The 16,697-nt window shown below is 41.9% G+C and overlaps 1 protein-coding gene across 1 annotated transcript in view; it reads right to left on the bottom strand.

Moving 5' to 3' along the window:
• Positions 1-16,334, bottom strand: part of vav3 (vav guanine nucleotide exchange factor 3) — a 93,082-nt gene extending 76,748 nt beyond the window's left edge. Inside the window, exon 1 of the mRNA XM_080489423.1 lies at positions 15,893-16,334. Within this exon, the coding sequence (XP_080345549.1) occupies positions 15,893-16,099 (207 nt within the window). The 5' untranslated portion in view covers positions 16,100-16,334. The remainder of the gene's footprint in view (positions 1-15,892) is intronic.
• Positions 16,335-16,697: the final 363 nt, after the last annotated feature.

Genomic DNA, 16,697 nt, shown 5'->3' with positions numbered 1-16,697 from the left:
CTTACTTTTGTGCAGTTTGTGTTCCCACGAATTTGTGACTTCACAATAATACACTGAAGCCAAATGTAAGATCCGACTCAAGGTGAGTCTTTTCTGTAAGAAATAAAGAAAATAAGAGTTTGATGATTGTATTCAGTCAATAAATAGTGACAACTGATGTATATGAAGACACTTTTAAGAAATAAACATTAAAGAGAGGAGACGTAATACTACATTCAAATAGCTTTTGGTCATAAAAGTCCTTTTATATAAACATGTATTTGATTTGATATTATTATATTTATTGAAATAACAGGAAAACATGTTATAAAGTCAAATATCAATGTGATTTTAAGGATAATCACATGAGTTATGATGCATTTTAACTTGCATTTCAAAATGCATTGATTTGTTGTGTTTTGCGTAGTCTGCTGATGAAATCACATTAATCACTGTGACATGGAGAAGAAAACAAACATAATTTGGCAGACGTGACCATGCCCCACCACTCAACCAATCTATTATACATTTCTAATTGAAGAAACTTTAGTGCTCGTATTTCTTTTTGTCGAAACAGCAATTTCAAAAAAATCTAACCAAATCAACCTAAAGTCTGTAAAAATACTTAAAAAAAAACTATACAAATGCACAGGTGGCATAATGAATTTTTAAATAATTAAGTTGACATTGAGGTTTAACCTCGAGAGACCTTTACAGTTAAAAGTTAAATAAAACATTCCTTGCTCGATATTTTTATCAATTTTAAAATGTTCTGACATATCTCCAAAATGACGCTCACAGCGCTCCCTCATCTATGGTACCATCTTCTTCCTTCTCTACTTGGGTAATAAGTTTTGCAGGAAGGAGCGTTTCGTTAGCCATTTCCTGTTTCTTAAAAAGAACACACTCTGTACTGCCCCGTTAAAACGAGTGAAGTCCATTCTCAGAAACCTGACTAACTATATTTGACAATTCGTGAGAAAACAATCCAGGCTGTGTCGTCCCGGAAAGGCCATTTCACTATGCATGACACACCGTCATCCCTCGCACTGTGCAAATGTAGATAGGCCTGCAGGACGCGTGTCCATGCATCAAATATATAACTCGTCTTCACTCCAATTGGCTTTACAGATGGTTTTACAAGAGAGAGAAAAGCCCTCAGCTAGTGGGCTGTAGATAAGAGTAAAGCAAGCAAGCCGTGAGTGAATAATATTGAATGTTTACACTTGTACACATCACTTTCTTTTATCAGACAAGCACATCTTGTCAGCCTGGAGTCTCTGGAGAGTCCCGAAGGACCTCGGCATATTATCTGAGGGAAGCAGCTTCACAAAGCACGTATGAAAGACAGCGGCTCTGCTGCACTGAGCCCGAGACAGAAGAAGAGGGAGGAGGTTGTATTAACAAGACTGTGGCAGCATGAGGCAACGACTCACTGTTCCACTGGCAGCTTTTCTTCTGCATTAGTGGCTCCGCAACTCAGGAAGTCCATGGACTCACACGTGTGCGACTACATTTTTTTTGCATGCAAGCTCTTGATGTGCAAACGTAGCCATCATCCTGAGCTAAAATAAATCAGGGTGGTTGTTTGTGGTTTTTTTCCAATATATTCTAATTACATAAAATTTGATTAATCCAAGTGGAGATACATGGTTATGACAGTTTCTTAGCCACTGAAAAAGTTCTACACGTAGCATCCAGGTCTTATTTGAAGAGGAAAGCGAAATACAGAGAGAAATAATGAATTTGTATGATTTGAAACATCTGATTTGGAGTGTTCTGATGTTGGTATTTACTTAAAAGCTGCAGTCGAGAAAAGACACATTTTCAATTTGAAAAGCTATAGAAACTGATTTTGTTTTCCCAAGAGTGAGTGTTTTATTCGGACTATTAAAATCAAACAATTTAACTTACCTGGGACAAACATAACCCCCCCTCCAGTTAAGAATTTAGTTTCTTCCAGCCAGAACAGTCATAAGGAGCAAGCAACAAAGCTCAGCTCATGCTATGAAAACAATATGTGGTTAGATAAAACCTGTCATCTGCCACATACTGTTGACATCCTAAACTGTGCAGTTCGGAACAGTTCGGAAAGAAAGATCTTGCAGACGTAGATATTATCATTTAGCCAGTTTCGATTCTTAGTCTGAAGGCTAAGAATCTTTTTATTCATTTATCAAACATGTGCAAGTGAGGTTCATAACGCCTCTGCATGAATAGATGAACGCCCGGGGAGGGAAAAAAAAAAAAAAAAAACGACAAAAGAAACACAACGTTACAGCTATTGAGAATTGTCCTGACTCAAACTGAATCAATGTTGCTGCACGGATCAATGTGTTCCAAAGAAGACAGTAGACATGCTCTTTCTGTGAAATGAACCAAGAATAGGCAAAGCTGTGACATCGCAGCAAGAAAACCCCCCACATGCTGACTGGGTTGGGATAGAAACGCATAGTTCACAGAAGGCCGGCGTACAGTCCCTCCAGTGCGTTTCATTTTCTAAGATCAACCATGTGGAATATGAGTGTGAAAAAATTCCTTTGAGGGAAGATACCTCACTGCTGTGTTTTTTGATATGAGCCGGGTCGTGCTCTGGATCTGCAATAAGGATCCACTTTCTGCTCGTGTATTCCTCGGTACGAGTCGAGGCTCCATAGCAACAAGCTGGAGCCTTTTTATGGCCCCAGTGTGTATTGTGGTGCTTAATGAAATCCTGTACTTGTTCTCTCATGGACGTGCACAATGAAAGAGCGTGGCTTAAACCTCACGGAGCATCAATTAATGGCAATAAAATGGATGCATCTCTTGCAGGAATTGAGGCCAGTGCAGAAAAAAAATAACAACAATTGAATTTGGTATTTGAAAGCTCTCACAGCCTGTGTGTCTATCTCATCTGCTTACTGATGGCACTGTCAGATGATAAAAGCAGAAAGGGACACAGACGCCGCCATAAAAAAAAAAAAAAAAAGTATAGAAAATAGATTAAAATATATTCCAGTCACGTTTTAATGCTGGGTTGGTTCCTGCATCTACTTTCAATTACGTCAATGACAGTTGGCTGAGAAGCTCTAGTCAAGACTCCTCTATTCAGATTTGCTGGCCTTAAAAACTGGATTATTTTGTTGTTGTGTGTCTTAGTGAAAACCAGCTTATAAAAAAAAAAAAAGGATTCTCAAATCTGCACCATGTGCATTTGCAGTGTCAGTGACAGTAAGAGCTCAGACCAAAGTGTGCTGCAAGGGGTGTAAAGAGATGAAAGTTGTCATCCTCAAACATATTTCAACTTTATATAGTTTCCTGCTTCAACCGCCAGACTACGTTCATAAGAAACAGATGAAAGGTTTCATGTCTTTATCTTCTTCTCCTTTCATTCTATCAAAAACTGTAAACACACTCACACTAGTCTATGTTACTGACTTGTGGTGCTTCGATATTAGTTTGCCGAACCTGTACATTTAGACCCCGTTTACACGACAACGTTTCAAGCAAAAGCGCATCATTTTAACGTTTTTATTTCAGTAAAGCTTTGTGTTTACTCTGTAACTTTTTGAAAACATCTCTTTACATGAAAATGGCAGGAAAGCTGATAATGAACATGCATGTGAGAACAATACACTGTTAATCAAACTGTTGTACATGAAGCAAAGTTATGTTTTGTTTTAATTAGATCTTAATAATTTCCAAAAAGTAAGATCAACACCAGTTTGCCATTCCCCCCTCCCTCCCTCCACAAACACAAGAGGTGAGTTTGTGCATGAAACAGCAGTGACAGTGAAACGGTGCAGAACGAGTTAGTTACATAAACAACAAAAGCTTGAGTAACATTAAGGTCTTAGTTGTATCATCAAAGGAAAGAAATACTTGTTCTGTCCGGAAACAAGTTATAAACAAAACAGTCGACACTGAGCATATATTGACAGCTTGACTGATTTGGCAGTGGCTTTAGAAAGAAACAGTCTTGATATATCTTTATTTCATACACGGCAGCTTAGGTGTAGTTGAAAGGGTTTTTCTTTTTGCACCAGATTGTCAGAATTGCAGCAAATATTATTTTGTACTGATACTTCATGAATAATCTCACATTTTCACCTAATGATATTATTAAAACAATCATTAATGATGTTATTGTTGAGCTATTGGTTGCACACTATCATGACAATTCATATTTAATATAAATATGATCTTTTTTTTTATACTTGATGAAAAACTGCAGTTTTCCTTTATGTTCTGGGTTGCTGTATTCATGAGTATTAAAGACGAGATGCCGCTTCTTAAGGCGACTTGCTGTAATTCTGCTGCTTTGTACACCAATGACCAAATCATATTAAGAGTAAATGTGTCTCCTTTGTGTACTGTCCAAAGATAATCAATTAAGGTTTTTATTATTTGATGGGCATGAAAGGGTCTATATTTTCTCAGGTGGTAGTCATTGTAAAAGGTTTGGAACCACTGCTCTGTACTCCAGCAGTCAACACTGTTACACCTGATGCCTAGCCATGTTAAACTTATCGTTTTTTGTTGTTTTTGACAACCTATTCTAGAAGAACACCAAATTAAAATGTATATATATATATATATATATATATATAGGTCAGCAGATCCGCACATCCATTGAGGCTATTTATGTATTAACTTGTAAGTGGCGTATGACCATCGGGTCACTTCCATGTCATGTTGGCGCTTTTGTCAGCTGTGTATCCAGGAAACAGGAGGTGGCGAGTAGGCGAAGGTCTGCTGACACTGACGGAAACCTTCGTCCCTCCCTCCCGTCTGAACACCATCTCACTTATCTCAACAGAATAATGTCAACATTAGGTAGCGTTCGACTCCGGCAGCACAATGTGGCGACTGACTCAGTGGTCCAGGCTTACTAAACAGTGTTGGTGTCCAGCCTGAAAAACCCTGACAGTGCATACAGATTTGTCTTTTTCCACACGTCATGACTCTGAATATCTCTCCGTGTTTAACGGTCTCCGACAGGGTTCTTATCGCACCATTATCTGCCCACATTTCCGGTAAGTGACGGCTGTTTTTTCAGGAGTTTGGAGCAATGGTCACCGCCCGCATTACCAGAAGAGTGGATGTGCATAACAGTGGTCTGTGTTTCCAGGAGATAGTGAGGTAGCTGTGTGCGGGACTCCTGCTAATCCTCCCATTCAGGGTGCTGAGTTATTGTGGGTGAACAGCGTTATACTATCAGGAGGAGAGCAAATGAGAAATTGTTTTTTTTTGTTTTTTTTAACTGATGGGGAGAAAACAATGTATGCTAAAGGGGGCAATTTGTGATGGCCAATCCACGAAATGTCACCTGATTGACAGAGTGTTTTCGCATAGTTTTTGTTTTGGGTTCTTTCAGCCCGCAGCTTTCAAAGCTCGCATCAGACCCATTTCGAGATGCAGCAGGCTGCTGTTTTCAGCACAAATGTTCCCATAAAGCCAGTGTTTGCTGCCTTGCTTGCAGCGAGCGGCAGACAGACAAAGCAAATAACAAGCTGTTGGAACAGAACAAAAACTAGAAAACCTAAATGCCCCATATTTCCCTCAGGAGGCAGCGGAGATCCAAGCAAAGATTAGAAAGAAAATTAAATTGTAAGCACTGTTTTAACTTTATTAGCTTTGGAGGTGCTGCTTTAGCCAAAGCTAACTCAAGCATTTTATTCATTATACAAAATTAGTGTGTGGAATCACTGTTGTTCTCATTGAATTTCCTACAGGACCTCAGAGGAGCAGAGTTATTTGGAATAGAATCCAATCCAACTGTATTTACAAAGCACTTAAAACAACCACAGACTACTACCTAAGTGCTGTACATATGCATTACATGAGGATAAAACAAATAAAATGAATGTGTATGAAATCAGGGATATATGAAAGACAGGGTAAAAACATAAAGAAAACTATAAAATGACACAGCATCACAAGATTAAATAATGTAGATAAAGAATCTGCAGCCTGCAAAGTATTTATTAGGTTTTTAACAGTTAGCCTCTTTCACCTATGCTAAATATTCCCAAAATTCATTCTCAGAATCGATATTTATGCTACAAGCTGCACCGTACACCCCCGCCTCGTCTATCATACAGTCCACATTAAAATGCCCTATTGACAGGATATGTTCAACGTAGTCTGACAACATTAGTAAACATAAAGGTTAATTGTGCTCCGGGGGCCCGATCAGCCACACTGACATTTAGTCTGAACAATCACTAGAGGAACTGAAGATGACAGTGGCTGACGTTTCTGACGTGATTCTGAAAATCTTTGAGAATTCACACTGCAGGACCTGCGTTCTGATTCTGGAGAAGACAAAGGCGTACAGCGAAGGCGTACAGCGTGGCTCACCGAGCCGCTTTCATCTAATGACAATGGGGCAATAAGGGAAAACCCCGTACCTCCCCCCACAACACCCCTAAGTGTCTCAGAGGCCATTTTCTATTAAATCCTGGTTTTAACCTCTGTGACCCCCAGCGCATACGCAAAGCTCACTCCATCCCCCCGCTAGATAAGAGAATTGAATTAGTGCAACTGTGTGAGATATGAACCCTGTCGACTGCAGCCACGCGGGTCCTGTAGCTTCAAACGTGCGTGACTGGTTGAGAAAACAGGATTGTCAAAGGGGAAGGGTTGTGGGGAGTTGAATGTCATGTAAAATGTAAAATGTACACACTCGACGAGCAAACACTGAAGCATGAACGGCGTGAGCAGACAGCGTTGCCCCTCCACCGCCCGTCTGCATCTCCTCCCTCCTCTTGAAAGGTTTTGTTTTAAAAAGGATTACGGTGTGGTTACAACTCCTTCAAATGTGCAATGTGTAAAAGTAATACATCTGGATGTGCACTGCAAAAAGGCACAAATTTGAGCTGAAAGAACCTGAACGATTCATCGGGGCCTGCCAAGGTGGGATAGTTGGGAAATTAGATCTTCCCAAGAAACTATAAAAATACATCTGAAGAAGACACTGGCCTGAAAGTGACCCCGTCACTCGTCTCCATTGCTTGTATGTGCTGCATTACACATGTATGGTGCCTGTGCTGTGCTTCATCTATCACTGGTTCTCATTCCCACTCCGTCTCCATTACACAAATAAGGACTTTCCCATTTCCAATAGACAACAGTCGTCCATCACTTCCATCCTGACTCAGTCTGCATAGGACACCTCACACATATCTGTCCCAGCTGGAAAATACATAAGGTCACTAATGTAATATGCTGCAGAAGGCTTTATCCATGTCCGTTCTCGGTCCAAACAACTGAAAAAAAAAAAAATGTCTCTTGTGCACACTTTGTTCTCCGGAGGATTTCTTACTATTAGCTTTCAGCAAGGAATGATGCAGTCTATTGTCGCTCCAGGTTTCCACTGCAGTGGACATGGATATGAACAATGTTGATGGCTGTAGCTTGGTATCATATGTAAAGACAACAGCAGCCTCTAAGTATTTTATATTGTGTTGGAGGTGCAAAAACCCCCCCCAAAACAAAGGAGCTCTGCAGCAAAATAAAGGCCAATTTTCTGTTGTTAGCATCCATATCTTGGTCTCCTCCCATTTTCCTCCACACACCTGACAACACAGATTCATTACCAGCTTGAGTATCGCATTGACGCCGTTTCCACACTGTGCCATTGTACTGTTACTGAAACCAGGTACCATTAGTCTAAATGAGCGTGCTGCCGAAAATGAAGTGGCTGATGATTTATGGATGAGTGGATTATTCGCGGCACTGCCAGTAAAGACGGTGAGGTGGTTTACCGCCAGCGCACGAACGCAAGGGAAAGGGCCACCTCTTACGTTTCAATATGAAGATTCTTATTTCGGCTTTAAGGTTCTTTGGTCAGTTGCAAATGTTAGCTGGCAGGTGATGTTTTCAAGTTTTACATTCCATTCAGTTTTGAAAAAATATGCAATTTCTTCCAACACCTTTATCAATGTAATGGCTCCCCCTCAATGCTGACCTGAAGTTGGTGTCATTGTCTAAGACTCCAGATTGCAGCTTAACATTTCCATCAAGCAAGAACAGGGAAAAAGTGCAGTAATCATTTGCTAATGTTGCTCTCTGACTGTTTGTAATTATTGTGTGTGAGGAAGCCCTCAGCAGCAAAACGTCACTTATGATGATGATTGTTTGCCAGTAAAGACAATTGACTAGTATTGACATCCTGAGAGCTTTCAAAGGCACTCAACAGTGATTAACTGAAGAATCCACGCTGGAACCGAGTAACGTAATACACATCGATTGCACGCACATTTTCCATCGCTGAATATCTCCTAATAAAATCAGCGTATACATTATCCATGGTTTAATGTGCAATGGGGCACAGCCTTTTCCTGGCCGGCATTAGTTTGTACTTGTTACCGTGGCGACGGAAATGAAAGGTCAGTTCACAACGTAGTTTTGTCTTCGTGCGTATATCTGCGTCCGTGCCACTGTGCATAAAGGCATCGAGGAATATGTGGTGGCGTCGTGGCGGTGACACAGCACCAACAGCCAGAGAGCCGTAGAGCTGTAACAGAAAGGTCGTGGGGCCAGCGTGCGGCACGCACGGTTGCAGTAACATGGCGTTTCCACTGTGACAGGTACAGTCCCTCCTTCAGAATGAATCAAAGCCAGTAGACAAGCCTCAGAAAGACAGTAGGTAGTCTTCGTCGGACCCACGAGCTGTGTTTGCACACTTTGCACATTGCATACCAATCGCGTGCAATCGGTAGTAGGCATATTATTAGTATGCAAATTTAGTCCGCTCAAGGTGTGAGTATGCATGCAATATAGATGAGATTATTAAGTGCGGTATGGTCATTGAAACCTGACCCATAAATCTTATTATGTCTTCTTGCTCCCATTCATACAAATCAGCAGTCAAGCTCAACGGCAGCTAAAATACCTTATATGACCCACTACAATTGTGTCGTTTTGCCAGCTAAAACAACTTATTTTTTGTGACTGTAGCCATAATGCTTGATTGTAGTTATTTAGGTCTGCAGCAGTAGTCTAAGTAACGCTACAACAAGTCGCTTTAAAGGTATGAGTGATCAGTTATGCCTTACTTGGTCACTGTTGCTCAGAGTGTCAGCCAATTGCTAAATCTATCAGTCTTGTACACCACTTGTACAACAATGGGTGAAAGCAAAGGCCACCCTGGACAGATGAGCAGTCCATCACAGAACAAACAGAGAGACAGAATCACATCCACACCCGATGAGCAATTTACCGCCGCCAATTAACCTCAAAGGCATGGTTTGAACTTTTAACCAGACGAAATCCACTCACACACATACAGAAAGTCCCAGCCTGGACTCAAACCCATGACCTTCTCACGAGGAAGCGAGAGAGCCAACCACAACAAAACCATAGGGCCTGCATGAGGCTACTGCTGCTGCGGATATCTGATTGGACTGATTGCTATGGGTAATATTATTATTACCAGAGGGGCTCTCTTTAGTCTTAAATTAACCCGGCTTAACCCGAGATTATAGAGCATCTTCCTTCAAATGACTAATGCGACCTCAAATAAACCTGATCAGTAAATCCCACACGGCTTTGACAGCTTAGGTGAGAGCTCTTTCTGGTACTTCAGGCCAAAATGAAGGGGACAAAAGTGGGGCAAGAGTTCCAAGTAACTAGTAAATTCATTCCGTCTTCAATAAGTAACTACTGTATCTGATCCTTTTTGACTTCAAGTAGCAGAAAAAGCTCAACCATTACTAAAAGCACATCTATGTAATTAACTAGTCGATTGATATTCAGCGATTAAAGTTCAAAAAGTGATTTCATAAATTTGTTTAACGTGATTAGCGATCACACTTCCTCCTCTGATGCACAACTGTTTTATTTCTGTGACAGTGATAGTTTCCTTTGTTGTTTCTATTACCACTTGATCACACTTGAAGATCTAATTTGAGGGCCTCGGTTTTGCACCGCTAAAATTAAACCAAACTTTGCAAGCCAACCTTTAAGACGACGCCTGTCACAGTTCACACAGAATCACGATCTGTTACAGTTATGTAACTTCTATTTCCTTAGGCCAGTGCATCTTTGTTGTCTCACTGTGCAGCAACCAAAAAGAAAATGAAGACATCTCCATCTCCATCTCCGTCTCTGCCTCTTTCGCTCTCTCTCTCTCTCCCCCTTTCTCCTACATTATCGCAAACAAACTTTTGTCTGTGCATGTGAAGCTCGATCCTCGGAGCCTTTGAAGCCTGCTGCAACGGCGCGCTCGCTGTGCCGAGCCGGCTTTTCTCCTCTTTTTTCGACATCACACAACTTTGGTCTCAGTTTGATAAAATATACATACATGCCATGCATAATCTCGAAGAGAGGCCTCCAAGTGTGCTTTGCGGACAATCGTTAAATCACCTGCCGAAGCCACAGAGTTTAATTCAGATGTTTACCTGCTGAAATATAGACAGAAAATGACACCAACGGCCTAATTTGGAGGGCAAGTCTGAAACAAGTGCGCAGAAAAGTTTCATGATCAAAGCATAAATCTGATGTTACGTAGCCTGAAAACTGCAGGGTTTCACGTCATACCATTATAAACAGATCATTAATTCATAAATGTGGCAATCAAACCTTCATTGTACCTCTGTGCTGCTTTAGAATCTGTTTTTCTGTGTACCGACGGACTTTGTTGCTCGCTTCTTGACGCTCGTTAAAATTAGACCTGATTCTTGCTCACACTTACTCTTTCACTCACTTTCACGTTCCAAAACTGAAGAGCGAGCCACATCTTTGAAGCGAACTCTGTGAGGAGCAGAGTGAGGTTTTTTTTTATTCTTTTTCTTTTTTTTCTTTGAATGCTGCTCGAAGACAGCGGCGGCTTTTCTCCTCATTGTGTCTGACATCTCAGTGCTTTGGTCTGAGCTTGATCGAGGGCATGTTTGGTTTCGCTTCCTTCCTCTATTCCATTTCCTGATTTCCTGTGCACGCCGAGGCTCTCGGCTGGCCCGTGTGAGAACCTTTAAGCAGCTGGTGGGTTCACAGTAGCGTCGAACCGCGTGTCATGGAAAGCAGGGCAACCGGGAGGCTGCGCCGGTTCATTGTGTCGGGGCACAATTTCCATCAAAATAACTGCATCAAACTCCAAAACAGCTCCATTTTTATGAGTTCAACAGATAATTCACGTGAATTACTGGTTATTCGTTTGTTTGTCTAGCACATTTGTTTCCATTAGGCTTTGAAATCCAAATAAAAGTACATGTATGCCCTCCTGCCAACTTACAGAAGCAGGATGCGGAGGACGTCGGTAAAAAATGAGATTCAGCAAAACAACGACCCCCAAAAACACCTCAGGGAATGACTGCTGCACGAATCACCACATGGTCGGCCCGTTGCACCATGACAAGCAATCCATGCTTCCTCTTCTGAGCTCAAACCTTGATTTCCACTGAGCAAGACAAAAATAATTTGAAATACTGATTATGTGGAACTTTCTCTGGTATAAAACCCAAAAGCTGCATTTGCCGTGGTTGAGCCGTGTCTAGACTATGTAAGTGGCTCGTTACAGGCCTGTTGAGCTTTGATCAAAGAGGGTGAAAATTTGACTTCACGCTGATCTTCAAACCTCAACCCCAATGTGATTTCTATAGTAAGGAGCTGCAACCTAACCAGTGAAGCTATTCACAAACATGTTTAACTTTCAAAACAAAAACAGCACAACTTTAAATGCTCATTTATGACCCTGAAACGGTTGTGTGAGCGTCTGCACTAGAAACTGTTGTTTTAGTTTGCACAAATGAATCTGCACAGATCACTCTCCTCATTAATAATATTAGCGGGACCTCGTTGTGGTTGAGCCATCCTTGGTTAAAATGTAAAGAAATGTTTACATTTGTTGGACCCAAGCATGATCATGATCATCACTTTAGCTATTGTTTACTAAAACCAGTTCACAATTAAGGCGACATTTACACAACTACATTTCAAGTGAAAACGCTTTTTACACGGCAACATTTTTTAAAACGACGTCCATTTACACCGAAGCGGAAGAGACGCCGAAAACGATGTAGTTAACATGCGGGACCGCGAGTTGGCGCCGTTTGTTGTTGGAATGAAACCACACACATGCACACAGAGAACACCAGACTCTAAATATTAACAATGGCAGGACACGGACGTTGGAACGGACAGACAATGAAGTTGCGTCATTATCCCGGTGACTCTCGACTATAAAACGGCCAAGTCCCAGGAGAAAATGGACTGGGAGTCATGACACTCAGGAGCCAAGCATTGTTGTTATTGTCCATCTAGCAGAAGAAGTATTTACTAAAACAGTAGCAGTGTTTCAGAAAAGTTGTGTGTCCCCCCCCCCGTTTCCACGGAGACAGAGCATTTTCAAAAATGTCAGCAAGTTTCATCAAGTGTGACAATCACACACTCAGACGCACATCTACACAAAATTCATAGCTACTAAGTTGAGGTAGCAAAAGGTTTGCAATGAGACGTCTATGTTCAGTAACGATCGGAGTACATATGAAGACGACAGAAAGCCTAGAAACACTGTCGTTTGCATTGGAGGCCACTAGTTGTTGCTGTGTTTATGTAAAACTACATTTTCATGGCGAGATTACAATAAAATCAAATGGGTGAAAAGCACAAGCAGCACTCCCACAATCCACCATTCTGTTTGTTGACGGTCTACTTGCACACGTGCAGAAAAACTACTGACTTGCATTTACTTTGTTTATCTAGAAATGATTTCTGCTGCGTTATGAAGTGTCTCTGTCATCGTGAAGAGCAGGAAAAGAAAGTATTTCACCTGTGCAACATAAACAGAATAAATCTAACTGTCTATTTACTCGTTGTGTTATGGAAGCTGCAGAAAGGCTGAAGAACACAATTCCCTTCATGTATACAGACGGCAAACACTTAATCCTTGCTCTTTGCACTGGCATAATTCTTCATGGTCTACTTTACAGTAAACAGACTCCTCAGCCACTACACCTGATCATTGCATAGCTTCTTCTTTTTTTTTTTCTTTCTGATGTTTGTTGCCTCCTTATTGCTTCCACACGGTCCATTTCACCACAGGACTGTCTCAGTATACAGCCCACACAAAGCATCTAAACACAATTAATGTTGCAGAAAGAGAAGGCAACTCGCCCTGATGGCTGCATCCCACATGTGAACTCTCCAGAGCTTCTGATGCATTGTGCTTTAATTAAGAAGCCAGCTCCAGCGTGGCGGGCTCGCGGCCCCGCAGGTCCTCTTTATGTCCTCTGAGATGCTTCGATGGAGGCCAGACAGACTAGGCCCGTCCTCTCGCAGCCTTTGTCTCTCCATCTCAGAGGTCCCACGGGTGAGGCAGCAACGGCGTCCCATGTGTTAATATTGGCCAATGACAAAGTAGCTGCCATGGCCCTCATGAATTATGCAGGTGGAAAGGGAAGCAACTCCACCCTCAGTTATGTAAATTTAACTTCGAGGAGACAAGGGGGGGGGGGGGGGGGGAGTTGCTCGGGGAGGGGTTGTGACACCCATTTGTATTTCTTTGTATAGATTAAAAATCCAGCATCACACGAGGTGAACGTGCATCAAAGGGAAAGCTGCGAGTCATGCTCTACTGACACACTGGCATACAGTACTGAGTGAGCCAAATGTGACCACAATATTTACTCACAGGCCGGTCAGGAGAAGAGAAAACCGATTCCATTTATATGGAAAAACAAGAGGCAGAGTTCCTTCTCTGGAATTTGGAAACACACGAATGAATGATGGTGGTGTGCATAAGAGAATTATAATAAACAACCGCACAATCTACCAGGCAGCACCACAAACAATCCATGTGCAAAGTATATATCACACATACAGTACTGTTACACAGGTTTTAGGCGTGTATCGGAGGGAGGGGAGAGCTGCACAAGTGCATTTACAAATGATGTGTTAGTTTATTTTTATCACTTAAAGGTGCATTAGCAGGAGAGACGTAGATATCTGGTTCGACCACCCTTTGCCTTCTAAACGGCATCAGTTCTCTGCACACAGTTTTTAAAGGAACTTGCACAAAGGGTTTTTTTCACACATTTTGGAGAACTAAGATCTTCTGTGGATGTAGTCAGACCTGTCGGTCGTTTCACTGTGTGTACACATGAAACATGCTCATGTTAAGATCAGGGCTCAGGATGACGCCGCCACGACCTTGTTCTTCATCCTATTCAGACAACTTGCTGCTCGTATAACATGAAGATTTTGTAGCGCTATACACCACCAGGCTATAACTTTTGACCTTGTGACAACACTTTGTAAATGGATTTTGCGCTGGCCTACTACTGGCGCTAACTTCACACTGAATGTTGCCTCATCGCTGGCACAGTGTGAGTAAAACATGCAGCCATGCATAAAACAAAGTCGACCTATAAATAACTCGGTCTGGGGCGTTGAGTGTATGTATGGTTCATAAACTCACTAAGCGGGGCTGCTCTGCTCTGTGTCATTATGTCATGACCGATGGCAAACACTCAAGTATTGATGTCTCTCTACTATTAGCCATATTATTAGCTGTGTCATAACTTTATCAGCAAATGGAGCGAAGGAGTCTTTTTACAGAACAAATCTAGTTTCGACAGAATTCTCCGAGTAAACAGATCTTCAGACAAGTGATTTCCAAAAACCCCAATGACATTATAAACCTTTGTACTTGTTTTAAATTGTCCACTTGACCTGTATGCTCAAGTCAGTGGATACTCTATTGGTTTGTAAGTGAACGCTAACTGCATATCATATTGACTGTGCCACAGTGACATTGAGTTTTGAGTGCTGTTTTCCTCCCCGTGCACAGATAATCCCTCCTCTCCATCAGATGTGGCCACACCATAATGCTGATATTCATACCATAATCACCTGCTTTGCATGTGTGGGAGCATCAGGGCCTCAATCACACTGTAGTTTGTATATGTGTGTGTTCTATGGGCACAGTCTGACACTCGTCCAGCAGGTCTGCAGACTCAGTAGGTGAAAGTCTACCTCACTGTGTGCTGTCACCAGGCCAGATGCACAGATTCACTGTTATGAAGGGGAATATTAATCTGGTCCAGGCTCAGGCTGTCCTGTTATTGAAGCAGATGGTATCTGACAAACAGGACGCATGTGGTCACAGCTCTTTCTATCTTTTTTTTATCTATCCGTCTATGAGAGGACAAACCAAAAAACAATCTCTACTTATTGTAAGGGAAACTAAACACAGGCATGACACACCCTATCATTCACTTCACTTAGAATATCCTTTTAAATAAATCAATGCATGTGATTATGATAATCCATAATTAAGACGAATCAGTCATATATCCATAAAGTGCAGAATGACAAGCAGTATTGCTCAATGTTACCAACAAATACAAGTGACATTTAACACAAAAGCAGGTAAAGCAATTAGAAAAAGTCAAGTTTTTGCCATTTGCGATTTCACTTCAACCAAACGCAAAGTTGGCACCCACTACCAGGTTCCCTACGATTTCCCCCCATTTTATTAATTCATCTTTCAAAAAGGAAAAATACTCGTATAACAAACAACCAATTGTAGCTTAATGTAATTGAAATGGACTTGTCTTCAATTCGGATAACATATTTCGCTATGATCTCCGCTGAAATTGCGGAAAATATAACATTTGCACCGTTTTCCGCCGCTGTGTTGACTTGACGATGGTAGAGCTAATCAACGCAAACAAGATTTTCAAAAGTAGAAATATTAAACAAAGCAATCACTAGAGTGTCCTTTATATCATGCCGAATGGTGTGTATGTGCGTTTTGGTGCCTTGAAGATTCAGTTGTGTTTTAGTAGAGTTGTCGTTTTTATGGAAGATTGCTAAAACTTCAAAAACAACATAAAGCCAACGGAGTCTGGCTGGAGCTCTCGACGCCGAGGCTAAGTTTCGGTGGGGCGAAGGAACCAACGTCGGGGGACGGCTCCAGTCTGTCTCTTACCTGTGACATCTGCGGTCGCAGGTTGATCTCCTTCAGGTTGATGGACTGGGGCCTGAGGTTGTTGAGCAGGTGGCACAGGAGGACTCCATCCCGGAGGGTTTGCGCCAGGTCGAATACCTGCGCGGACTCCCATGTCACCCGGTGGCTCGCCGGGAGCACCTTGCAGTTTATCAACCACAGCGCGCACTGCCTCCAGTACTCCATCATGATCCCGACTTAGAGATTTCACAGGAAAGAACAAAAAAAAAAAAAAGACAATGCTGATTGTTTAGTAGTACCGCGGCTGTTCAATCGTATCCATGCCACATGAACCAGAAGTAGAGAGCTGGTGGAGGCGCAGGCAGCCGCACTGAGAATGACAGTCCGATGTACTGAGGCTGTGTGGATGGAGCGCAGCGCACCGTGCACTCTTCCTCTCTCTCTCTCTCTTACTCACACACTCACACATACACACACTCTCTCTCTCCATCCATCTGCAAGTCTCTCTTCCCTCCCCTTCACCCAGTTCCTCACCTCTTCCGCCTGCCTCTCACAGCCTCACATTATAGTGCGTAAAATTACAGCGCCCAAATGACAGCGTGCAGCCTGCAACCTACTCAAACGGAAATCATGACTAAATAAACATGCATATCTTAAAAGTTCACCTGGTTTGGTGGTTTTTTTTCTTTCTTTTTTTTTTTTGTTTCCTCCTTCAAATATTCCCACTTCACAGTGCTGCTCAATTAATGATTAAACAAGCCAAATACGCGTGTCTTTCAGAGATACGGACCCACTTTCAAGTCTATTAAAACTATTACATTCTGCT

The sequence above is a fragment of the Lipophrys pholis genome, assembly GCF_963383615.2.
Source record: "Lipophrys pholis genome assembly, chromosome: 20".
Lineage (NCBI taxonomy): Eukaryota > Metazoa > Chordata > Actinopteri > Blenniiformes > Blenniidae > Lipophrys > Lipophrys pholis.
The sequence above is the reverse complement of the archived record's forward strand: the minus strand, read 5'-3'. Positions and strand labels throughout refer to the sequence as shown.